Source organism: Tachyglossus aculeatus, chromosome 16, assembly GCF_015852505.1.
Source record: "Tachyglossus aculeatus isolate mTacAcu1 chromosome 16, mTacAcu1.pri, whole genome shotgun sequence".
Classification (NCBI taxonomy): domain Eukaryota; kingdom Metazoa; phylum Chordata; class Mammalia; order Monotremata; family Tachyglossidae; genus Tachyglossus; species Tachyglossus aculeatus.
This window is the reverse complement of record NC_052081.1, coordinates 14,866,676-14,893,494: the sequence shown is the minus strand read 5'-3', so window position 1 is coordinate 14,893,494 and position 26,819 is coordinate 14,866,676. Positions and strand designations below refer to the sequence as shown.

At 40.8% G+C, this 26,819-nt stretch overlaps 1 protein-coding gene across 2 annotated transcripts in view; it reads right to left on the bottom strand.

Annotated features, from left to right (window-relative positions):
• Positions 1-3,315: 3,315 nt before the first annotated feature.
• The window catches only part of PLA2G4A (phospholipase A2 group IVA), a 124,983-nt gene continuing 101,479 nt past the window's right edge, over positions 3,316-26,819 (bottom strand). For both annotated transcript variants that reach the window (XM_038758438.1, XM_038758439.1), the window contains 6 exons: positions 22,486-22,557; positions 16,304-16,546; positions 13,831-14,015; positions 8,417-8,612; positions 8,161-8,318; positions 3,316-5,099 (listed from right to left, as the gene is read on the bottom strand). In XM_038758438.1, the coding sequence (XP_038614366.1) occupies positions 4,968-5,099; positions 8,161-8,318; positions 8,417-8,612; positions 13,831-14,015; positions 16,304-16,546; positions 22,486-22,557 (986 nt within the window). In that variant the 3' untranslated portion in view covers positions 3,316-4,967. The remainder of the gene's footprint in view (positions 5,100-8,160; positions 8,319-8,416; positions 8,613-13,830; positions 14,016-16,303; positions 16,547-22,485; positions 22,558-26,819) is intronic.

The window sequence follows — 26,819 nt, the reverse complement described above, 5'->3', positions numbered from 1 at the left end:
AGGTAACTGAGGCACAGAGAAGTGAAGTAACTTGCCCAAAGTCACACAGCTGACAAGTGGCGGAGCCGGGATTTGAACCCATGAACTCTGGCTCCAAAGCCCGGGCTCTTTCCACTGAGCCAATGATGGCATATAATAATGATGGCATTTTATTAAGTGCTTACTATGTGCAAAGCGCTGTTCTAAGCGCTGGGGAGGTTACAAAGCAATCAGGTTGTCCCACAGGGGGCTCACAGTCTTAATCCCCATTTTACATATGAGGTAACTGAGGCACAGAGAAGTTAAGTGACTTGCCCAAAGTCACACAGGTGACAATTGGCAGAGCCGGGATTTGAACCCATGACCTCTGACTTCAAAGCCCGGGCTCTTTTCACTGAGCCACACTGCAAGATCCTGCTCTGTCTCTGCTCCTCATAACCAAGGTGTCTCCATCACAACCTGCCCAGCCTGGTATTTGTTAACACTTACTATGTGCCGGACACTGTACTGAGCACTGGGGTGGATACAAATTAGGTTGGACACAGTTCCTGTCCCACATGGGGCTCACAGTCTTCATCCCCATTTTCCAGATGAGGTAACTGAGGCACAGAGAAGTGAAGTGACATGCCCAAGGTCACACAGCAGACAAGCGGCAGAGCCGGGATTAGGCCGCACGATCATCTGATTCCCAGGCCCGTGCTCTATCCACTCTGCCAGGCTGCCTCTCCCATTAAGGATTAAAGCCAGGAATGCTAGTGTGCCCAGCCATCGACTGGAAAATCCCCAAGGAGCTTCAGGAATAACACACAAGGAAGTTGTTCTACAACATGGTCTTCCCTAGCGGTCTCTAGGAAATCCTGCAGAATTGCCACGAAAAGCACTGCATCTTGTGGTGTTAGACGACATCAATAACTGTGGTATTTGTTAAACTCTTACTAAGTGCCAAACCTGGCACTAAACACTAGGGTCGATGCAAGATAACCAGATTGGACCCAGTCCCCATCCCAATTAATGCGGGGCTCACACTGAGAGAGAGAGAGAGAGAGAGAGAGAGAGAGAGAGAGAATGGCTATTTAACCTTCTTTTTAGGGATTAGAAAATTGAGGCACAGACAAATTAAATAATTTGTCCAAGGTCACACAGCAGGCAAGTGGCAGAGTCGGAAGGAGAACCTAAGTCTCCTGACTCCCGGGCCTGTGCTTCACTTGGCCACACTGCTTCACATCTACTCATCCATTTATGATTCCATTACTGTAAGACACTGAGTTTCCTTAATTTTTCTACCATGATGAGTAAGAGGTTGCAGTTTGAGCATCTCAATTTATCTACGGAAACTTAATTCCACTCAAAATGTCATTTCTGTAATTAAGCATAGTGCCGTGGCCAGGAGAAATATGGCTGAGGTAAAATTCATTCTTAATCACAGAAAGCTTTAGAAGTCTTCTATTGTTCTAATGCAGTCAAAAGGAAATGACTGTTCATATTCAGAGAAAAATGTGTTAGTAATCAGGCACCTGCAAATGCTAGGAAGGAAGAGAAAAATGCAAGTAGCCCACAATAGAAATCACAGAACGGATTTTTTTTGACATTTGAATACAGAAGTTGTATTTGGGTAATCATAACTAGAAGACAAGGTGACAATGTAGAAACAAACTCACAACGATCTCCTTAAAACAGCACTAATTACCCTTCTGCACCAGAAAGGAACATGGTTCAATTTGCAAGTCCAAGTCAGTAAAATACATCAAAGCTTTACAAAGGTGCTCAAAAACAGATGAAACATCAGAAGAGTTAAATTTTGAAAAGCAAGATTTCAACCCCTGAAACAACACGACCAAGCAAATGAATTTGCTCGTGAGTCAATCTTAGGTGAGAGGTAGATACAAGTACACACCAAGAAAGATTAGTCTGAAGAAGCCCAAGATTCTGGACAGGTCTGGCTCTTGCAAACCCTACGCATAGCCTAAGACCTCCAACGGCTACACCTCTAAATGTCTTCCCAGGATTTCTGCCACCCAGGCAGCATGCTCTTCAATGATGCAAGGAGAGAGTATAAATCAAAAGGGATGAAATGTTCTTTTGAGTCCGATATAGCGTGGTACTAATATGGCATGAAGAGTCATGACAAATAGAAGGTCAAAGAGCAATTGTAGTGCTCACAGTCTTTTAGACTGTGAGCCCACTGTTGGGTAGGGACTGTCTCTATGCGTTGCCAATTTGTACTTCCCAAGCGCTTAGTACAGTGCTCTGCACATAGTAAGCGCTCAATAAATACGATTGATTGATTGATTGATTGCTTGGCTTTCTTCATGGCTATGAACTCTGATCTACCACTACCACTACATCTGCCCTCAGGGCCATTCCATCACCAGCACCATCAACGTACCTCACTGCATCAAATGCCAACCCCAGTTTACCGCTAATGGGTACCAATCATTCCACTGGTATGGAAGAAATGTTTGTCACAATACACCTTTGATGCATAATACGTGCAGAGAAAATGGGTGGTGACAGGACACTCACAGCTCTTATTTGGTGAGCTGAAATTAAATGCAATGGATTAGAATGCAATAGGAAAGGATTAGCTACATTCATTTATTCATTCACTCATTCATTCAATCGTATTTATTGAGCGCTTACTCTATGTGGAGCACTGTACTAAGCGCTTGAGCTACAAATAAATACTTTAAAGACACGATGAAGCGTCATGCAATGTGGCATAGAGATGGAAACATTTGGATATAGCAACAGCGGCAGAAGCAGAAAAACTCCTGAGTCCCACACAAATGTCTAAACAAATACAAGCCTCAGTGACTTAAGAGAATCCAGATTTCAAAGATTTCCCAAATTGGAACAGCATTTTGCAATAAGCTCCCCCCACCCTGCCCAAAAGAAAATGAATCTCTATATGAAAAGTATAGGGCTTTTTTTGTTTGATTGTCATTTTATTCAACAGTAAGGTCTGCACGCAAAGATCATGTCATTTGATTCTAACTAGACTAGATGACAAATTATTTTTAGGAGTGGGTGGGTGGAGTTATTGCTTTCAACATCACAAACTATAAAAGATAGTTTTGTACAACTAAGTGCTAGACAAGGAATACTAATGTTCTAACGTGGGCACAGACAACTTGTAAATCACATCACCAATTTTCCAGGGGTGATCTGGTTTTTAAAATAGGGAAAAATAAATTACGAGGTCAATTCTCAATCACCAGTAGTTACAAGCGCCTCAGTTACCTCATCTGTAAAATGGGGATTAAGACTGCGAGCCCCTCATGGGACATGGACTGTGTCCAACCTCATTAGCTTGTATCTACCCCAGAACTTAGTACATTGCCTGGCACATAGTAAGTGCTTAACAAATACCACTAAAAAAACAAAAAAAAAGGTCATGTATATAATGGATAAATGAAATCACAGATAATCCAAATCCCTCATTTTAGTTAATAGTTTCAACTCCTTCTTTCATCAAATCTTTTACTACAACTTCTTATAAGTAGCCAAACTGACTAATTTCAGTGTTACCTCATTTTCTATAGATTCACTAGTATTGCTTCTAATTAGGCGCTCAAATCACTCAATCAGTCAATGGTATTTATTGAGAGTTTATTTCGTGCAGAACACCGTACTCTGCATTGGGAGAGTACAACACAACAGAATTGGTAGATATGGTCCCAAAGCTCAGAGATTGTAAGATTTTTGATAGGGTCTACCAATCTTTTACTTTATACTCTCCCAATACTGAGTACAGTGCTCTGCCACAGTAAGAGCTCAATAAATGCAATTTTTTGATTGATTGATTGAGGGAAAATTGGCAGAAGTAAGGTTCCAGATGATCCAGACACTGGATAATCGGCACTGGATTTTTCTACATGCCAAATTATGTTGTATCCTAAAATTGTCCTTTATCCAGTTTTCTGGCTTTCTAGCCTAACTGTGCCAAGAGGAAGAGGAAGAAAAAGACAGATAGAAATAATGGATATAATGGATAAATAGGTCATAGAGGATGAGCAGAAATTAGAGCTAGAGGCAGATAGAGGCCATGTCTCTATGCTCCCGGCTAATTGACTTTGTTGAGTCGGATGGGGTGGCAATGTGGTGCAATGTCACAAAAAACATGTGATCATAGGCTTATCAGTTCAACTGCATCAATGACCGGGCTGACTCTTCCATTGGTTACCATGCTAGGAAATTCCTGGGAATAGCTAACAGCTGGAAAATGGAGTGGGATTGGTCAACTGGACTGCCCACAGATATTTCATGGGAAACATGTTGAACAGACATGCTATGTGACAGTGAACATATCTTTTGCAGCTTGATGAACCAGTGAATAGAACCCTTATTCAATAATAACCAAGTACTATGCACTTCTTAAGAAAACTGGCCTTATTGCAAAATTCAATAGCTGTTATTTGGAAAATCTGTTAGACTGGAGATTGAAAAACCTCTGTTTAATTCATTAATTGGCATATAAAGCAATCTACAGTATCACGATTTCACCTTTTCCTTTAAAAAATTGGTACAACTGCTAAAATGAGTCTCCTTACGGGAACCGTTATATAGAAATACGTGGTTTATTTTATATATATAAATAAGAGATAGTGTTGTCCCACGGTGTGGTATATCTGGTCAGCAGATAACATTCACACTCCATTTAAAAAATCTTATTTGAAATCACTCATTAAATATTCAAGGAAAAAAAATCAACATTAAAAAAAAATAGCCTAGATAAGACAGTTGGTAAGGAATGTTGAAAAATGAACTATATGCTCCCACAAGTTCATCTAGAAATTCATACCGACAGAATTTATAGGTAGCTAGCTACCAAAGTCATTTATCAGCTCAACAAGATCATAATGGCATTTTGCTTGTGCAGCAAAACAAATAAGATTTTTAGATTTGTCCACTTGGTTTTCTCCTGAGTAACATTTGGCCTCTGTAATGTGTTTTCCGATCCAGATGCTATGGAGTTTCCAAACTCCCATTTATGTGGATGGTTTATTCAGGAGATCTTTGTTGAAGAACCTTCGTGCCTCAACGTTACTGAGAGATACTGAACAGCGAGATGGATTCTGTCTTCTGTATTCAATGCTTTCGGCGATGGCATTCTTTATTGCCTGCAAAACAAGAGCCGAGATCCGATGAGCTCAGACTATTGTGATTTTTTTGAACAAGACTCATTTATCATCATTGAGCGCTTACTGCATGTAGAGCGCTGTACTAAGTGCTTGGGAGTGTACAATACAATAGAATTGGTAGACAACAGTGACCTTAAAGTCAGAGCAAAGTACTAGTGGCTTTTCCGATTGGGTATTCCCCCTGAATGCAATGGGAAAAAGAAAATTATCTCACTACGAAGCCAAAGAGGAGAGTTACCTAACCACTTCTCCTTAGCATATGGATCCTAATTTTTGTAATGTTTATTCAAAGTGATGAGTATACATACACATCATGTGTAAAAGTAATATGTAAACTCTTTAGGTTTTTTGAGGTGGGGGGGAATGACCAGACCAGAAATGCTTACTGATTTGTTAACTATAACCAGGGTGAGAAGAAGCCATAGAACCAAAGGAAAATGGGTGAAACATTGCCCACCTAACAATAATAATAATGATAATGATAATTGGGGTATTTGTGAAGCTCTTACTATGTGTCAAGCACTATACTAAGCAGAGCAGTAGATGCACAAAACAAAAGTCAAATTGGACCTGGACTCTCTCTCTCCCATGGCTTTATGTCTAGCAAGAAGACCTACCATTACACTAATCATTCTCGATGGTATTTATTGAGTGCTGACCCTGTGTCTCGCTCTATTCTAAGTGCTTGGGAGAGTGCGCTACAACAGAGTTAGTAGACACAATCCCTGCCCACCATGCAGCTTACTATCTACAGTCTAATGTCATTAATCCAATGCCAACCTGTGAATAAGTAACTGCTGAAATGAGCTCTTAAGCTGCAATTCTAGAAAGTTATAATAATAATAATACTGTGGGTATTTGTTAAGCGCTTACTATGTGCCAAGCACTGTGCCTAAGCGCTGGGGTAGATACAAGGTAATCAGGTTGTCCCACGTGGGGCTCACAGTCTTCATCCCCATTTTACAGATGAGGTAACCAAGGCCCAGAGAAGTGAAATGAATTGCCCAAGGTCACGCAGCAGACATGTGGCGGAACTGGGATTAGAATAATAATAATAATAATAATAATAATAATAATAATAATGGCATTTATTAAGCACTTACTATGTGCAAAGCACTGTTCTAAGTGCTGGGGAGGTTACAAGGTGATCAGATTGTCCCACGTGGGGCTCACAGTCTTAACCCACATTTTACAGATGAGGTAACTGAGGCGAGAAGTGAAGTGACTTGCCCAAGGTCACACAGCTGACAATTGGCGGAGCTGGGATTTGAACCCATGAACTCTGACTCCAAAGGCCGGGCTCTTTCCAGTGAGCCACGTTGCTTAATTGTATTGTCATTTATTGTCATTTTATTCATTCAGTTGAATTTATTAACACTTAGAGAAGCAGCATGGTTCAGTGGAAAGAGTGCGGGCTTTGGAGTCAGAGGTCATGGGTTAGAATCCCGGCTCTGCTACATGTCTGTTGTGTGACCTTGGGCAAGTCACTTAACTTCTCTGAGCCTCAGTTACCTCATCTGTAAAATGGGGATTAAGACTGTGAGCCCCACGTGGGACAATTTAATCACCTTGTACCCCCCCAGCGCTTAGAACAGTGCTTTGCACATAGTAAGCGCTTAACAAATGCCATCATCATCACTTACTGTGTACAGTGTACAGTATTAATTAAGCACTATTGTCTGTCACCCCACTAGACTGTAAGCTTCTTGAAGACAAGGATCATGTCTACCAACTCTACTCTCCCTAGCACTTTGTACAGAGTACTACACACAATAAGCACTCAGTGAATACCAGTGAACATATTGACTGATGACAGAGTGAAAGACCAACATTTTGGTTACAACTTGAAGAAAACCCACAACGGTAACATAGAGCAATTGAGCCACTAGGTGGCAGTTTATATGCATGCAAACTATATTGTGACATTGCAGGATTTTGAGGAAAATATGAAGACTTTCAGTGAAATTATACAAAACAATGTCTTCTGGGTGATGGTTAGATCACACAAACATAACAGAATAAAACCTGAATCTTGACATAAGTTAGAAACCCCAGAATTTTGCTGAGAGTTGGCAAATGTAGAAAAGTCCTGATAAGAGACTCCTGTTAAAGATAATCAGAGGTAACAACAATTTTCCTTTCAGTTGTCTTCAATTTGAGAACCAATCATTGGTATTTATTCATTTTTTTACTGTACTCATTAAGCACTTACTATGTGCCAGGCACTATACTGAGCACTGGGGAAGATACAAAATAATCAGGTTAGATACAATCCCCATCACATAGGAAGCTCATGATTTAAATTGGAGGGAGGAGGATTTAATCCCCATATTACAGATAAACTAAGGCACAGAGAATTAAGTGACTCGCCCAAGATGACATGGCAGGCAAGTGGCAGAGCTAGGATTAGAACCTAGGTCCTCTAACTCCCAGGCCTATACTCTTCCCACTAAGCCAGGCTGTTTCCCTTTATTCATTCATTCATCCAATCGTATTTATTGAGCGCTTACTGTGTGCACAACCCTGTATCTAGCACTTGGGTGAGTACAAAACAGTATAGTTGGTAGACATAATCCCTGCACTCAGGGATTTTACAATCTAGTGGAGAATGAAGCTAAGCCCCATTCCCAAATTATGCAAGCCAAGTGGAGCAGAAATAGAAACGCGGGCATGTCCGGATTTGACATAACTGCTTTTGTCTGTGAGCTCATTATGGGCAGTGAACATGTCTACCGACTCTTTTGTACTGTACTCCCCCAAGTGCTCAGTACATGCTTGGCATATTAAGTGCTCAATAAATACCACTGATTGATTGATTGTCATTATAAAGATAAATAGCACTGGAGTCTCCTGGGGTAAATGACAGGTGAGCCTCGGACCAGTCAGGAAAACTTTGGAACCAAGAACGTGAACTGAAGGAATGAGTCTAGTGCTAGTGTTTGCCCAGTGTCACTCGCAATGTCTCGTCCCTGCTGGTTGGAAGCGGAGCCAACCACCATCTTCTCCTCATGAAAGGTCTAAATGCATCTTTAATACGTACATCTATGTTGTTCAGTGTGTTGAAATGCATGAGATCATGCAATCTTTTGAATGCTTCGTTCGGATACTGGAAGTTGAAAGTAGAGAATGGTGATTCGGGATCATCAAAAATATCAAAGTCGGCAATGTCCTTCTCTTCCTGCGTTTCTCTTGGAACCCCTGGCACCGAAGAAGAGAAACGCCAATTAGGAAATCATTTCTGAGATGAAAGGAACGTGTGGTTGTCATGCAGTGACCCTAAATGATTTACAACCCACCTGGGGCCTTGTATTTCCTGAAGTTGATGTTAGCCAGGACAAAGTGGATAATGGTGGGACAATCCTTGTCTACATCAGAATTCTTGGGCTTGAAGACATAACATTCCTTTAGCCCTTCTCGATCAAAAACGTAAGGATCAATCTTTGGAAAGGAGAGCTTGTTCATTTTAGCCCATTTTTCAGCAAGCAGGATTTCCTAGAACAGCAATAACATTGGGGTGTTTACAGTTCATTAAAACGCACATGGTGCCTTCTTCCTCCTGAGTATCATAGCAGACAGCTCCAGAAATATTCATAAAATGAGCTCAATTCAGCCGTGCTTTGAATAGTAGGAAAATCTTGCTTCGCAGGAATTATTTGCTCTTAAAGGTGCTGTGTATTTATAAACACCACCCATGACCACCACATTAAAACCATGGCATTTATGACACAAGCCAACAATTTTCTCAGAGCTGAGTCGGTGGACTTGGCTCTGGGCTAATCCTCCTTGTCCACTAATACTGTGGATCATTCCTGCCTCACTGATGCACTTTCAGTCTTTGGTTTTTCCAGTTGCCTCTCAGGGATGTATAATAATAATAATAATAATAATGATAATAATGGCATTTATTAGGCACTTGCTATGTGCAAAGCACTGTTCTAAATGCTGAAGGAGGTTACAAGGTGATCAGGTTGTCCCACGGGGGGCTCACAATCTTAATCCCCATTTTACAGGTGAGGTCACTGAGGCACAGAGAAGTTAAGTGAATTGCCCAAAGTCACATAGCTGACAATTGGCAGAGCCGGGATTCGAACCCATGAACTCTGACTCCAAAGCCCGCGCTCTTTCCACTGAGCCACGAACTTCTAACCCTGTGGAGCTACAAAGCACAATAGGTATCCATGGAGGTCTTGTAGCTGATATAACTGCCCATCAATCAATCAGCGCTTTGTACAGTGCTCTGCACACAGTAAGCGCTCAATAAATACGATTGAATGAATGAATGAATTTATTAATAATAATAACTATAATTATGGTATTTGTTAAGCGCTTATTGTGTGCCAAGCACTGTTCCAAGCACTGGGGTAGATACAAGGTAATCAGGTTGTCCCATGTGGGGCTCACAGTCTTAATCCCCATTTTCCAGATGAGGTAACTGAGGCCCAGAGAAGTGAAGTGATTTACCCAAAGTCACAAAGCTGATAAGTGGCAGAGCTGGGATTAGAACCCACAAACTCTGACCCCTAAGCCCATGCTCTTTCCACTAAGCCCTGCTACTTCTTTATTGAAGACTTGCTGTGCGCAGAGTACTGTACTAAGTTGGGAAAATATAATGCAACAGGATTGGTAGACAAAACCCCACCCTCTAGGAATTTACAATCTAATGCATGTTAGTATGCCAACGGTGTACATGGCTTTCCCCCTGAGAGCTTCCCTTCCCCCTCAATGTTTTCTGTCACTGAAACTGTCACTTCAAAGACATTAGTTTCCACTTGGGGGGTAGGCCTTCCTTAGCTACTGCCACAGCCGGAGAGCAGGCTGCAGCGACCGCAAAAGTCTAAAGAAGGCAGAGGAAACTCCCGTCCACCAAAAGCTTCTGACCATCTTTTCCTTGACCCCTCCACACAAAGGACTGGGCAAGGAATGGTTGATACGGAGTCGGTTCACAGCACGATATTAACCTGCTTCTCATCTCTCTCTGAATATTCCTTCTCAGTCTGTCTGCTGACTCTGCTTCCTACTCCTCTTCTCTAACTCTACTTCTTTTTTGTTGTTGGTTTTTTTTTTTGGCTCCCACAGCTAGATGGAAATGCTCCCAAAACCCCAATTTCTCCCCTGGAGTTCACACCAAACCTGGCTTGGGTTTTTCACACTACCGAACCTCCTGCGGTACAGGGATTGTGTCCAACTCGATTATCTGTGTGCTCTGTACACAGTAAGTGCTCAAAAAATACCACAATTATTGCAATTAATAATAGGGAGTGCCAGTTGCTATGAAAGGGCTGGAGGTGATGTTGCCTCTTTCTTGACTCCATCTGACGTTGATAGTCTCACGTAAATAAATGTTTCTTATAAAAATTGAAGTTTAACTTTCACAAAGCCAAGAAAGAAAAATGAGAAGGAACAATTCAACTAGAAGGATTCAAGTTTTAACATGCATGATTAACTGTGGGCCTGTGCACAAAAATGTGAACTGTATGGCTCAAACACTGAAATCTCTTTTGCCACCATCTGAGTAGAACATATCCAATAGTGTAATTGCCGTTATAAAAAAATTCCATTTCGCAAATATGTCCCATTCCACAAGATTTATGGTTTGGTTTAATTTGAAGAGCTCCTGGACTTCTTAATGCACTTTTTTTTTTTAGAAGAAGGAAGATGAAAACATTGAGGCAACACTGATTTTCTCTGAATAAATAAATACCCCATGAAGCGTGAGGAAGTGTCCCAATGTTTGTAAACAATGACTCAGAGACACGTGATTCAGTGAGCCTCTTCGTATAAGCATGGGTGTACGTGGGTTTAAGAAGGAATAGAGTGGGAATCACGGAAAGAGAAAGGTCAGGCTAATTTTAAGTGTATTTTTTTATCATAGTGGAACGGAAGTTCTTACATGAAAAGATTAAAGCTGATGAATGTGAACCAGTGGTGATGACTGGAAAGGACTAAAGCTAGAGCAGCAGCATCTACTGCCCCAATTTTTTCATTCATTCAATCGTATTTGTTGAGCGGTTACTGTGTGCAGAGCACTGTACTAAGTGCTTGGGAAGTACAAATCGGCAACATACAGAGACGGTCCCTACCCAACAACGGGCTTACAGTCTAGAAGGGGGAGAATGTAGGAGAATTTCATTATAGGGAGGTGAATAAACTCTGACTGTGCACTATGATTCCAGAAAATGAGTGCTTCAATTCTTGGAAAAGTGATGAATATCAGATTACAGATCTGAGCAAAGTGGAAGGAAAGGTGGGCAAATGTTTATTTTTAGGATCCTGGTCTCTTGAAGTTAGAATTCTAATTTCAAGTTTCCGTGCAGTGAATTTTTTTTTTTGCTGAACTGAGAATGACCTGGTGGAAAGAGCAAGGTCCTGTGAGCCAAGGGACCTGAGTTCTAATCCCAGCTTCACCAGTGTGCCCATGATTAACTGTGGAGTTTCTTCCTTAGATTATTTATTAGGGCTATTACACAGAGTTGCGTGTTTCTGTTTCGCATTTGTTATTAATGTTTATGTCTGTGGATCTGAAAAAGTTATTTATGATATTTATGTCGATGCCATCATTTCCAGAAGTATTTTCAACATACACATAGAGTCAATCAAAATCAGTCCAGTTCCACTTTCGCTAAAAGGCTCGACTACATTTCTCCTGTGTCTTGTCTCAAATCCCCAAAAAGACTTCACATGCTTCACATTAGAATGCTCTCAGACCAATATTAATGTCCTTTCCCCAGACAAGAATTTCCCTGACTTTTCAAATGATTTGCACACTTCCCGTTAGCTCACAAGGGATTCCTTTCTATTACACATCACAACATTGCTGAAATCTGCCCTTTCCTCTCCGAGTTGTACTTCCCAAGCGCTTAGTACAGTGCTCTGCACACAGTAAGTGCTCAATAAATACGATTGAATGAATGAAGGAATCTAAATGGCTACCACGTTAATCCAAGCACTTATCCTATCCCGCCTTGATTATTGCATCAGCCTCCTTGCTGACCTCTCAATCTCCTGCTTCTTCCCACTTCAGTCCATCCTTCACTCTGCTGCCCGGATCATATTTACTGAACGCTTAACTGTGTGCAGAGCACTGCATTAAGCGCTTAGGAGAGTACAATATAACAACAGAACAGACATAATCACATACTAAATTGGAAGGGAGAACTCTGCATATTGATTTGAATTATGCAAGGCAGCACATTTTAGTGGAAAGAGCACTGAAAGTCCGGAAATTTGGGTTCTAATGCCAACTCTGCCCCTGGTCCACTGTGTGACCTTAGGAGAATCACTCACCCTCTCTGAGCCTCAGTTTCCTGTTCTGTAAATGGGGATAAATAAACTGGGAGTTCTTTGGAGGACAGGGCCCGTGTCCAATCTGATTACCTCGCATCTATCCCAGCACTTAGCACATATTAATGATTAATAAATATCCTCTAAACCCAGCTAAGCCACTTGTCTGCTGTGTGATCTTGGGCAAGTCACTTAACTTCTCTGGGCTTCTCTTCCTTTATCTGTAAAACGGGGATTTGGACTGTGAGCCCCAACTGCGACAGGGACTTGGGCCAACCTGATTTGCTTGTATCCACCCCAGTGCTTAGTAAAGTGCCTGGCACATAGTAAGTGCTTAACAAATTCCACAATTATTATTATTATTGTTATTATTAGCAGAAGCATTCATTGTAATAATAGGCCAAATCTTACCTATTGGATTTGAATTTCCCTTATGGGACTAATATGCAAGTCAAAGAACTGAGCTGGATGTTCAAAATGATAAGGTTCATTAATTGATTTTCAAGTCACAAATTAAATCTGAGCGATTATGGCAAAAACAATAAGGATGATGTGGTTTTTGAACTGGGAAACCTGTTTTAGGCCAGTACTACTGTGCAGATTAAGGAAAGTCAGCCTGAAGTTAAGATAGATTACTCTGTGAAAAGCTGAGGTTCACTTTTAGCACACAGTTCTTAATGGCTTGTAAATTAGTCGCATGACTGCTGAGTAGAACGTATCTCTTTTTATAGCATCTTACTGTAATAACAACAATTGTGGTATTTGTTAAGCATTTACCAGCACTTAGAACAGTGCTTTGCACATAGTAGGCGCTTAATAAATGCCATTATTATTATTATTATTTACTATGTGCCAGACACTGTGCTAAACGCTGGTGTGGATATAAGAAAATCAGGTTAGACACAGTCCCTGTCCCACATGGGGCTCACAGTCTCAATCGGCATTTTCCAGATGAGGTAACTGAAGCCCAGAGAAGTGAAGTGACCTGCCAAAGGTCACACAGCAGACAGGTGGCAGAGTCAGGATTAGAACCCATGGCCTTCTGACTCCAGGCCTGTGTTCTATCCACTACACCATTTGGCTTCTCTGCCCAGGACATGAGATCAACTTTTATTCTGTCACTGTCAAGGGAGACAGCATGGGTATCGTTCACAGGCCAAGGAATCAGGAGATCTATGTTCTGATCTCAGTTCAGACGCCAGCCTAGGGTAAAACCTCACACAAATCACTTCAATCTTTCTGGGCCCCCATTTTCCTCATCTGTTAAATGGGGACTATGATACTTTCATCTTGGGCAATTGCAATGACCAAATGAGATCATTTATATTACTTTGGAAAATTTAAGTGCTATACAAACTTGAGCTTTCATTATCAGTAGGTAAAGGAATAACTATGCTGCTCTGTACCGGGTTTAGCTGAGGTAATTTACCTTGAAAGGAGGACTGGAGTCACTTGGTCTCGCGGAAAAATCAAAAGAGATAATGAGATCGACTCCTCTCTGAGGCCTCAAAATCAGGGGATATGGCAGATTAAATGTGAGTCCACTATCCACCACATGGATCTTTTTACTTTTCACATCCAATGGCTCGTATATTCTCTCAAACTCATCAGGATCTGGGGGAAAATGATTAATGGAAAGAGTATATTGTTATGGGACATTCAATATGACCAAATGATGATCCAAATCATTAGACAATATTAGATAATATAATTAGATAATATTAGATAATAATTAGATACGGACTTCACCCTCAGTCCCACACTCCTTACGTGCATAGCTGCAATTTATTTTATTTCCTGTCTGCACTCGTGGGCTATAAGCCCCTTGTGAGCAGGGAAGGTGTCTACCAATTCCATTGTATTATATTCTCCCAAGTGGTTTGTACAGTGCTTTTCACACAGCAAGTGCTCAATAAATATCACTGATTGATTTACTGCTGAAACGCCAATCCCAATCTAAACTGAACAAATCATGTTACATATCTCCAGTGCTCATTTCTCAAGCATGTTGTGAAATTCAAGTGTGATGCTTATATTATGAATTTCGGCCTTAATTATGTCATGTCTGGGCTTCTTATGCCAGATGTTATGTGTCACCACAAATAAGCAAACCAAAATTAAACAGGAAATTGAAGGATATTTAACTAATAGGTGACTTTCCCAAGTTAGTTTCTCCAGTATCTAAAATTATACCAAAGCAGTTGCTAATTCTGGAGTTTTCACAAGATTTCAGAGAATTACTCTCTGCCCCTTAGAAGGTTTACGGAAGGCACATCACCTCCAAGAGGTCTTCCCTGATGAAGAGCTCCTTTCCTCTTCTCTCTCTCCCTTCTGCGTCACCCTGACTGGCTGTCTTCATTCATCCCCACTCCCATTCCCAGCCCCACAGCACTTATGTACATATCTGTAATTTGTGTATTTATGTTAATGTCTGCCTGCCATAGGGAATCTATTTCTTGTTAAGTGCTTAGTACAGTGCTCTGCACACAGTAAGCGCTCAATAAATATGATTGATTGATTGATTGTTATAGTATACTCTCCCAAGCACTTAGTACAGTTCTCTGCACACAGTAATCACTCAATAAATACTACTGAATGAGTGAATCAATGTAAAAGAAAAAATGTATTAATTTTCACAATGTACTTATTCCTCTGATTTCAGAAGCTTCTGACAGTGCGACAAGCCACCCTCAATGACTGCATAGGAGAAAACGGCTTTCTCTGGCCCTAGCTGAATCTCTGTTTCAAGCAGAAATTATCCTTAGAGGAAGAAAGGTCAGGACTGTTCAGTGCATGAATGTTTGAGTGTTTCCATTCCTTCCCACGGAGTCTCTCTCAGGAAGGTCTAACTAACGTCAGAGGGGGAGAAAAATGGCCACACTAAAGGTGCAAGGCACAAGAATGAGGAACAAACCTGACTTGTGTGACCCAATACTGAACCCGGTCAGATTTTTAAAAGTTTCAAAGCCCCACCTCCAGCAGGTTTGCCCGAGGATGTCCGGACCTTTATGTGGTGAGACGGGAGGTCAAATGTGGCATCCACTCTCTACTCAAGGCAACCTGTCCCCACTCCCTACATAGAGAGCTCAGTGAGATTGGAGGCATCTTTTCTTCATGGAAATGCAATTTTTTTTAATGGCAATTATTAAGCATTTACTATGTACAAAGCACTGTTCTAAGCACTGGGGAGGTTACAAGAAGATCAGGTCATCTCACGGGGGCTCACAGTCTTAATCCCCATTTAACAGATGAGGGAACTGAGGCACAGAGAAGTTAAGTGACTTGCCCAAAGTCACACAGCTGGCAATTGGCAGAATCGGGAATTTATTGTGTTACTCTTCTATTTAGAGTAGGATTAGGTAACCCATTTAGAGTAGGGTTGTCACAGTGAAGGGTGAATGAAAATAATACCACCAGACATTCAAAGTCAACCCAAATTTAAAATTGTCAATCCAAGCAGGCTTTCCAAATTGTGTCCCCATCAACACCTACTGCAATAATAATAATAATAATAATGGCATTTGTTAAATTCTTACTATGTGCAAAGCACTGTTCTAAGTGCTGGGGAGGTTACAAGGTGATCAGGTTGTCCCACAGGGAGCTCACAGTCTTAATCCCCATTCTACAGATGAGGTAACTGTGGCCCAGAGAAGTGAAATGACTTGCCCAAAGTCACACAGCTGACAATTGGTGGAGCCGGGATTTGAACCGCTGACCTCTGACTCCAAAGCCCGTGCTCTTTCCACTGAGTCACGCTGCTTCTCTTCTACTGTACTCTTCCAAGCATTTAATACAGTGCTCCGCACAGACTAAGTGCTCAACAGATACCACTGACTGACTGATCGATGAATAATCCCAAGCAGTGTTAAACGATAAAAGACGGTGGTGTTCTGTGCCCTCACCGGCAACAGCCGCATCCATTTCATCATCTTCTAAGGATTCTTGGGTATCAAAGGCTCTCAAAGGGGAGAGTGGATAAGAGGTATTGAGGTTCAAGCCAAGCATGAAGTTGTGTACTTTTCCAGCACGTCCTTCCCGGGTGTTGAACAGCGTGGAATCGCTCACCAAGGCCATCGCCATACGCTGTACCCAACTTGCTTGATTATTATTTTGATGTTCTTGGGCAGCATCAGTATTTTCAGTGCCTGCACAGATAAAACAACAATGTAATTAATAAAGGGCAGCTGGGACCCTGTTTAAGCTCGGTGAACTTAAGTTAGCTCTTCTAATTTGGAGTTTTGTAAAAATCTCTCCTTAAACCAGTGGAACTCAGAATAAATCAATAATGAAGCAGGCAAACAAACAAATAAGATGCAGCCTGGCTCAGTGGAAAGAGCGCGGGCTTAGGAGTCAGAGGTCATGGGTTCTAATCCCGGCTCCACCACTTGTCAGCTGTGTTTCTTTGGGCAAGTCACTTAACTTCTCTGTGCCTCAGTTATCTCATCTGCAAAATGGAGATTAAGACTGTGAGCCCCACGTGGGACAACCTGATTTCTTTGTATCCCTCCCCAGCGCTTAGAACAGTACATGGTAAGCACATGGTAAGCGCTTAATGCCATTTTAAAAAAATAAATAAATAATGACTAGCATCTTGTCATTGTATCTTAAATTCCTTGATAATATTGATGTATTTTTATTATGTGAATATGTGCTCTGTTTGTCCGACAACATCAACACACTCACAAAAATATGGTTGGTTCTGTACTCTACATTTTAAGTTCCCATCACTGCATCAACAGAGGTAAAGAAAAGTGAGTCATTCATTACTCAATACAGGCCACAAAACAAAAATCTTTATCATAAGAAAAAGGGAATTATTAGGGGATTAATTTTCAAAATTGGCAATTTAGATTGGTCCAATGTTTTAGAGTTTCACAACACTCTCCTTTGCTTTTAAGAGGAGCAGCATGACAAAGTGAACAGAGCCCAGGCCTGGGATACAGAAGTTCATAATAATAATAATGATAATGGCATTTATTAAGTGCTTACTATGTGCAAAGCACTGTTCTAAGCACTGGGGAGGTTACAAGGTGATCAGGTCATGGTTTCTAATCCCAGTTCCACCACTTATCTGCTGTGTGTGGCTTTGGACAAGTCACTTTTCTGTGCCTCAGTTACCTCATCTGTAAAATGGGAATTGAGACTGTGAGCCCCATATGGAGCAGGGACTGTGTCCAACCCAATTTGCTAATATCCACCCCAAAGCTTAGTACAGTACCTGGCACATAGTAAGCACTTAAATACCATAACTTGTATCATTATTATTATTATTATTACTATATATAGTTCCAGCCACAGTAATTCCTAGGAGAGTGTAAAGTAAACAGCAGCCTCACCTAATGGATAACACATAGGCCTGGGAGTCGGAAAGACTTGGGTTTTAATTCTGACGCTTGTCTGCTGTGTGACCTTAGGCAAGTCACTTTTCTGTGCCTCAGTTACCACATTTGTAAAATGGGGATTAAGAGCCTCATGAGAGACATGGACTGTGTCCAACCAGATTAGCTTGTATTTCATTCATTCATTCAATCGTATTTTTGAGCGCTTACTGTGTGCAGAGCACTGTACTAAGCGCTTGGGAAGTACAAGTTGGCAACATATCGAGACGGTCCCTACCCAACAGCGGGCTCACAGTCTAGAAGGGGGAGACAGACAACAAAACAGAACATGTTAAAAAAATAAAATAAATAGAATGAATATGTACAAGTAAAATAGAGTAATAGATATGTACATATATACATTATTGAGTGCTTACTGTGTGCAGAGCACTGTAGTAAATGCTTGGGAAGTCCAAGTTGGCAACATAGAGACAGTCCCTACCCAACAGCGGGCTCACAGTCTAGAAGGGGGAGACAGTCAACAAAACAAAACATATTAACAAAATAAAATAAATAGAATAAACATGTACAAGTAAAATAGAGTAATAAATATGTACAAACATATAAACATTATTGAGCGCTTACTGTGTGCAGAGCACTGTACTAAGCGCTTGGGAAGTCCAAGTTGGCAACAACTGAGGCGCCGAATAAGTGCGGTTATTGTATCTACATCAGCGCTTAATGCAGTACCCAGCACACAGTAAGTACTTAAAAAATACTATAAAAAAGAAAAGATGTGAGATGTGTTTGCTCTAATTTCTTTAAGGACCAGAGAGGGATGATGAGGAGCCTGCAGTGTTTAGGTTCATCTTCTTTTCTATAAAAAAAAAATTAAGGTATAGCATGGACTAGTGGAAAGAGCACAGCCTTGTGAGTCAGAGCACCTGGGTACTAATCCCAGCTCTGCCACAGGCTTGCTGTCTGATCTTCAGCAGTCACTTAACTTCACTGTGCCTCAGTTACCTCATCGATAAAATGGAGATGAAATCCTCCTCCCTGCAAATTAGGCACTGAGCCCCATGTGGAACAGGGACGATGTCTAACCTGATAAACTTCTACCTACCCCAGTACTTAAACAGTGTTTGACACATAGTAAATACTTAACAAATACCATAAAAAATAAAAATCCCTTGGTCTTTTTACAGAAAGCTATAAAATCAACCAGGTGCTTAGCAGTTCAACTTAAAAAAGAAATAAAATTAGCCATAACACACACTGAATTTAAAAATAAACACACACATTCACTCCAAACCCAAAATACCCAGTCATAAAGTGAATGCTGATGAAACAGATCCAATCCCTAGTCTTGTGAAGTGGATTTGGGTACGATCTGACCTTGAGGAATCTTGAAAAATATCTATTAAACCCAGGTTGATGCTTGTGTTTAAAGTCACGAATTGCACTTGAGCAAACACATAGGAAATGTCATCTAAATACTGATTATGATCTTCCCCCAGAACAGCTGGAAGCACATGTGAGGAGTGCTGTGTTTCTTTTGATGACTGAGACACTCAAACAGGAAATCTGCAGATGAAATAAGAACTGAAATTTTCCAGTTCCTCCTTCCCGGACAATATGATGGTATTACAAGTGATCTGATACCTGATCGGGTCAGGGGTTACTCCGGATGGATAATTGGCTCTTAGTAGTTTTCCTGTGAGACTTGTTGGTAGATAATTTCTTATGGTCCAACCATCATCAAAAGAGCTATCTTCCAAATCGAGCTAGGGCAAGCATGCTAGGGTGTGTAGGAGGAACCCAAAACTCCAGAGATAATTGTGATCAGTTTTTAGAAGTAAATTTGAGATTCAGTGGTGGCCCTGTCTAACTTAACTGTGACCTTACATGAATCACATTTAACTGATTTAACACATTTCGTTGTGGAATATTCCATAATCCTCGTGGAATATAGTGGAAAGAGCATGGGCTTGAGTTCTAATCCACTTACTTGCTTTGTGACCTAGGGCAAGTCACTTAACTTCCCTGTGCCTCAGTTCATTCAGCAAAATAGGGATCAATACCTGTTCTCCCTCCTACCCAGACTATGAGCCCCATGTGGGACCTGATTCCCTTGTATCTGCCAGCACTTGACACATAGTAAGCACTTAAATAGCCCAATTATTATTTTTGAAATTGATTTTAAGCGAACCATGCCCAAAACTCTCCTTTATATCTGGAAGAGCACCAAGGCAACACAGTCCTGGAAATATACTGGGCCAATTTCTCTCTATAAACCTTGTCCTCTGATCCTGTCACTTCATCATAAATTATAGGGTTAATTAGTGGTTAATAAGATGAAGTAATGAACATGGATTTAGCATCATATGACACTCATGCTCTGATGTGAAGTAAGGACTTATGGAGAAGAGTTTTTGCATAGAGTTCAGTAAACGGTTTTAATCATCCCAGCATAATGAACTCATCAAATATCAGTGGCTTAATCTAAATTGTTTTATCATTTTACATTATTTTTTATATTACATACTTTGGCAGATTCCCATGGTGTATGTCACACAACTAACAGAGCCACAGAGCCACTGACTTCCTTCTTGAAAGGAACATTTTTAATGTCATTTGAATGACAAACTTTAAAGGCATAACTGAATATTTTAAACCAGAGTCAACACAAGGGGGATCTTAAGTTATTTATGGGATCCTTTGTGGCTAGGGATTCATTACCCTAGAGTAATAAAATTTCATCATGGTCTTAATTTCTTCTGTTTACTATATACTCAAATGATAATTATAACCCTGGTGTACTATTTTGTGTACTAAATAATCAATAGTATTCATTTATTGGCTTACTGTGTGCACAGTACTAAATTAAGCATTTGGGAGAGTACAATACATTTGGTAGAACAATTTCCTGCCCACAAAGAGTTTGTAGTCTAAAGCGGGAGACAGACATTAAGATAAATAAATTGCTGAGGAGTTTACTATCCAGTGCTTGAAGGGTACAAATCCAAGTGCCCAGGTGAAGCAGAAGGAAGAGAGAATAGGGGGAAAGAGGGCTTAATCGGAGAGGGCTACTTGGAGTTGATTTACTAAATTAAACTTTGAACAGTATCCTGGAGGCTTCCGAAGCTTCCAAGCTTAAAACCTAGTTGTAGGGCTGTGGGAAACCAGTTCAAGAAGGTCTGATATTTCTTATTTTAGAAATATGAGCAAAGGCCTTCTAGATTTTGAACTTACACTTGGATAAAACATTTCATTCAGTGGCTCTTTTGGATTCAAGTCTTTTGTTGTTGAATGTGACTAGCTACTCCCACTTTACATGGAATCATTAGGTCTTTATTTATTCTTCAGGGTCCTGACCACCCACCAGGCAACCAGGAGAATTAGTAAAAGTTGTATGCTTAGCTGGTGACCACGGAAACAGCCAGTGTGGTGTCCAGGGTGGAGCAGAGAGAGAAAAAAAAGAATAACAACAGTGAATGCAGACCTTTGGCCACTGTCATCAGCACGGCAACACGGACCTGACAGCATCTCTCCTGCCTACCGGCTCCTAGAATCTCCAAGCAAGGGAAATTCCAAGGCACCAGTAGTTGTCTGCCAAATCATGAAAGGTATTCACCAGTGGTACTTATTGCAGCAGTCACTGTGTGCACAGCACTGTACTAAGGCCTTGGAAGAGTACAGTTCAGAGTTGGTAGACCCATTCCATGCCCAAAATGAGTTTACAGTGTAGAAGCAGCGTGGCTCAGTGGAAAAAGCTCGGGCTTTGGAGTCAGAGGTCATGGGTTCAAATCCAGGCTCTGCCACTTGTCAGCTGTGTGACTTTGGGCAAGTCGCTTAACTTCTCTGTGCCTCAGTTTCCTCATCTGAAAAATGGGGATTGAGACTGTGAGCCCCAGGTGGGACAACCTGATCACCTTGTAACCTCCCCAGCACTTAGAACAGCACAAAGTAAGTGCCTAATAAATGCCATCATTATTATTTATTTATTATTATTATTATTAGAGAATCAACCATAGGTTTTCTTATTATCTGTTACTGACACTTCTGCTCTACTTTTAGTCATGAATGGCTGCCCTGTGTGTCTCTCATTTTGAAATACATCTGTTTGGTTGTCCATCTATTATTCCTCCCTGTAGCCTGATATACTCTTTCCTTCTCTCTTCCTTTCTCTTTCAGTTCTTAGCTCTCCATTTCTTCCCACCCAACCTTCCTGGGAAGATGCCTCCTCTCCCAATTTGAGCTCTGGAAAAGATGGTCCTTTTATTTTTCCTGCAATATGTATTGTTTTCTTTTTAACCAATTACGGATACCTCTAGGAGCTTGAAGTCAAATGTAAATCGATTGAACATGTAATCAAGACCTTTGGTGTAATAGTGAGGAGGGTGGGGCAGAGGATGTGGAAGCAGTGTGGCCTAGTGGAAAGAGCACAGGCCTTGGAGTCAGAAGGAACTGCGTTTGTCAGGACAGCCTCCCAGAATGGTGATTAATGGTCACCCTATAAGTGAAGATTATAGGAACAGAAAGACAAGCACGTCTCTAAGAGTCCCATTTTGCGTCACATGAATCATTCACCAGTTTAGTCAGTTTAAGTCACACAACCCCCAGTCTGTGGCAGTCCCAGCAGAGAAATGCAAATTTCCCATCCTAATCACCCCCAACTCTTCCATATCCCCAGCTGTTAGAAATACAGCTAACAGAAATGTGTTTACCGTTGAACCTTAGCAGATGCAAGGATCCCAGTCTCTTACCTTTGTGGTCCTGCGATTCATCATCACTGTCAGAGCTATCATTACTCACGATGTGCTTTGGAGTGATATTTTCTAGAGGAGGAAACAAAACAAATGTGAATTGCAATAGAGATGGTCTCCACCAAAAAAAAAAAAATGATTTCCTATGTTTCAAAGCCATCTGGGCTAATATTTTCCCCTAAAAGGAAACTAGAGAAGCAGCATGGCCTAGTGAAGAGATTGGGAAGAAAAAGACCTGGGTTCTATTCCTAGCTTCAAAGTTCGTCTGTTGTAGGACCTTGGATTTACCTTCTTTATGTCTCAGTTTCCTCCTCTATGAAATGGGATCGTTGAACACCTGTTCTCACTCCTCTGCATGTGGGACAGGGACTGTGTCTGATGTGATCCTATTACATCTACACTCAGTACTTAGCACATAATAAACCCTTAACAGATACTGCAATTAGCGATAGTAGTAGTATGAAGAGGAGGAAGAGAAGCAGGAGGAGGAGTGGTGTTATTTAAGTGAAATTGAGGAAAAATGTTTTGGCAGTGAATGTTGACTCCTCCAGGGAATACAAAATTGGGGGCAGGCACTTTAAAACTTATGAATTCAAAAGCTTAGTGTTTGAGCCAGAAATTCCAGAGAGACTATGTATTTCCCTGGAGCAATAAGAGTAGTAAGATTTCCAGAAGCCTCATTTTAGTGTACACAGAAAAGCGTTTTTAGTGGGATGAGAAGGCAAAATGGGAGTAAGAAGAACAATCTAGGAGGGTCCAAATGGCACAACAATTGAAAAGCTTGGTCTGAGAGATCATTCAAATTGGAGGCCACAGTGATTCTGAATTATTTCAGACAAGAATTCTTGTGGAAGACAGAGGTTGGGCATCCACTGGTCCCAGAAAATAAGGAAAGCAACCAAAACTTCAAGCTATCAGGTGAAGCCCAAATACAACAACTTACTCTGGTGATTTTCAAATGGAAATTACCTCAATTAGTGAATGTACCGTGGCTAGTAACATTTAGTTCCAAAAAATTCCATAATTCTTCTGACCTTAATTCCCAAGTTATTTTCCTACTTTTGTCTGTGAGATATTTCCTGCTTCTCTGCTATGAGATCATAAAAATTCATTATGATAATGAAAATAATGATCATTATATATTGAATCTTTACTCTGCTTTCATTTCTCCAAAGCACTCCCACACTATTTATCTCTTTTTGGCCTCATAACATTCTCATGAGATAGGGAGCATCATATCTTATGATCCCCATTTAGCAGATGAGAACTGAAGTCCAAATAGGCTAATGACTCACCCAAGATCACCCAGCCAACTACTGGGGGAACCAGGAACCAGAACCCAGGGTTTTGACTCCTAAACCTATGTCCTCTCCATTAGACCATGTGGCTTCCTAGATAAAGCTTTTAATATCTGAATTCAGAGAAGCATAGATACAACTTCCGATCCCAAGCCTTTATGCTCTTGTGTGAAAACAACAAATAGATGTACAGAAGAATGCAATTTGTTTTTACCAGCTTCAGTTTGACAAATGTGGGCTTTTCTAATGTCTAAATGATTCCTAGCTAGGTGTATGTAACTGAAAGGAAATATGGAGTACTATAGGTTATTATTAATATGATAATAATAATGATGAGTATCATTTTCCTACAGCAGTAGTGACCATATTCTTCAGCACATTCTTCCAAAATAATAGCCCCTCTAATAACATTAAGGGCCAATATCAGCAGAACACAGTAAGAATATGGTCTGTTAGCTTTTCTCTCCAGACTGTAAGCCAGTTGTCTGCAGAGAACGTATCTACCAACTCTGTTCTGTTGTATTATCCCAAGAGCTTAGTACAGTAAGTGCTCAATAAATGTGACACTGATTGATTAAACATTTCTGTTAAACATATTTCACTGGGCTGGCAGATATGAACTTAGAAGTATGTCAAGTTGACTTTTCTTTCTCATTCTTATACTTAGAATGTTTCCCTCATTCGCAAACTTTCAAAGACACTTCGTTTTATGATTTCAAATACTCTTCTCCTAATAAGTCCCTTAGTCTTTCAACTGAATTCTCAGAATTCCTCTCAAGTCTGGAAATTGTTGCAAAATCTGCCTTCACCTATCAGTGGTTTATATCTCCAGAGAAATACACACTCCTAAGGCCAATTCTGGAGTGCACTATATATGTCAAGAACTATACATGGCAAAAATTGAGGAGAGAGGCATTTACCCCTCTGTAACAGTAGCTAAGGGCCCCTGAGTCTTCACAAAACTGTTTCTTCGTTGCAACCTGAAGAAACCTGTTCTAACCATGCTGGCAAGATAAGAAGAGAGTAACCTTTAAAGTTGAGGAGTTTTCACTCACAGTAGAAGAGAGGAAGAGAACTGTGTTTACTTGACTATTTTTTTTTCAGACTTTCTTTAGGAAAACACTTTCAAAGGAAACATCTTCTGGAAAGATAATACATGAAAGGAGTACGGAGGTTGACTCTTGTTCATAACTCTGGCTTCATTTCTGGGAACCCCTTATTTAACTGGGCTGAACCACCATCCTGCTGACCCACTAACTTCTGACAACTTAAGAATTCTGCCCATGTCTGACATACTGATTTTCTGGAAAAGAGGGAAGCTGACAAGTCTCTAACCTCGAGTCGGGCTATATCGTACCCAAAAGGACCCTCCTACTATCTCATTCCTGCCAGAGCTTGTCTTGGCCCCCTGCCATTACCTTCTCATCTACTCAGACGTGATGTTTAAATCCTTCTGATTCCTGACTCAGAGAAAAGTCAACTCAGAGTTCATAAGGGTCATTAAACAGAAGCTGAGTTGGTGGTGAGGTTTTTTTTTTCTTTTTTTAATCTCAATATGGAATTCCCTGCATGGGCAGGACAATTTTGTTCTGGCAAACCAAGCCCAGATAGGCTTATCTGACTGTCAAGAAATTACTTAATAGTAATAACTGTGGTATTTGTTAAGTGTGTACTATATGCCAAGCCGTATACGAAGTACTGGGGTAGACCCAAGATAACCATGTCCCACATGGGTCTCGTAGTCTAAATAGGAGGGAGAACAGATGCTGAAATCCCATTTTGCAGGTGAGAGAACTGAGGCACAGAGAAAAGGAAATGACTTGCCCCAGGTCACACAGCATGAGAGTGGTGCAGATGGGATTAGAACCCAAGTCTGATGATTCCCAGGCCTGGGCTTTTTCCACTGGGCCATGCTGCTTCCTGTGACTTATACTGTTATATTGTACTCTTCCAAGTACTTAGTACAGTGCTCTGCATACAGTAAGCACAAGTGATTTATTGAGACTTCCAGTTACCTTCATCCATAAGTTAGAGTCTTAAAGGGTACCTCAAAATAATTTGTTTCACTGGCTAACAGTAGGCAATGAAAGGGACGGAGTCAGGACAAGAGCATAAAGCATTTTTCAAAAACCTTTATCTCGTATTTGATACCTTGTAACTTTGTAGCACTGCAAACATTACCTCATTATAACCTTATCCAAGTTTCCAAACCACAGAGAGAAATACCCTCCCTAAACAAAATGGTAAAGACTATAAAATTTTCCAACCAAACCAGGAATGGATTGAGATGGAATATTTTGTAAATGATATTTTTCCTTGAGATAATCCCCGTGTCAGCCCCTTTCACTGTGTTTCATGACTTACGTCACACTTTTAAACTCATTACTGAAAATCATTTTTATGCTTTGTTTATGATAGCTAAGGCTAGCTTATTATGAAATCCTTTCATAAGTATTGGTTTATCTTAGATTTCTTCCAGTCTATTCTTAGAAAAATGGAAACTCCATTATTTCAATTTTTTCTGCTTAGATATACAGCAAAAGGTCTCTAACCATGTTTAGGGCATGACGAGCATTCCTTAAAAACTTCACTGGAAGTTCATAATGCTGCCCAGCCCATTTTCTAGATTCACAATCTATAAACCACAAATTCTCCTCTCATCTAGTTTGCTAACCACACTCTAGGGCAACAGAGAGCTATTATCAGCAGGGCAGAGCCAGCAGGCTCAACTCTGCAGTTCCAGGATCCTTTTTGAATGGGATCTTCACTAATACATCCTTATCTTTCAGACGCTCTTCCTCTCACTGCCTCTTCTTTGCCATTAATCCCACTGCTTCTCCTACATCAGGTTTCTCTCAATTCTGTGATTTCCCTCAAACCCACAAGACCCTCTCTCCCCCTTCATTCCTTCCTTTTTTCCTTCCCCTAAGAAAGTAGAACCTGCACATAAATATTTACATGTGTATATACAATGTGGGGAAGAAAAAAGTCCAAAGACGTAGGGTCTGTATATTCCACGTTGGCAGGGAGATGGGG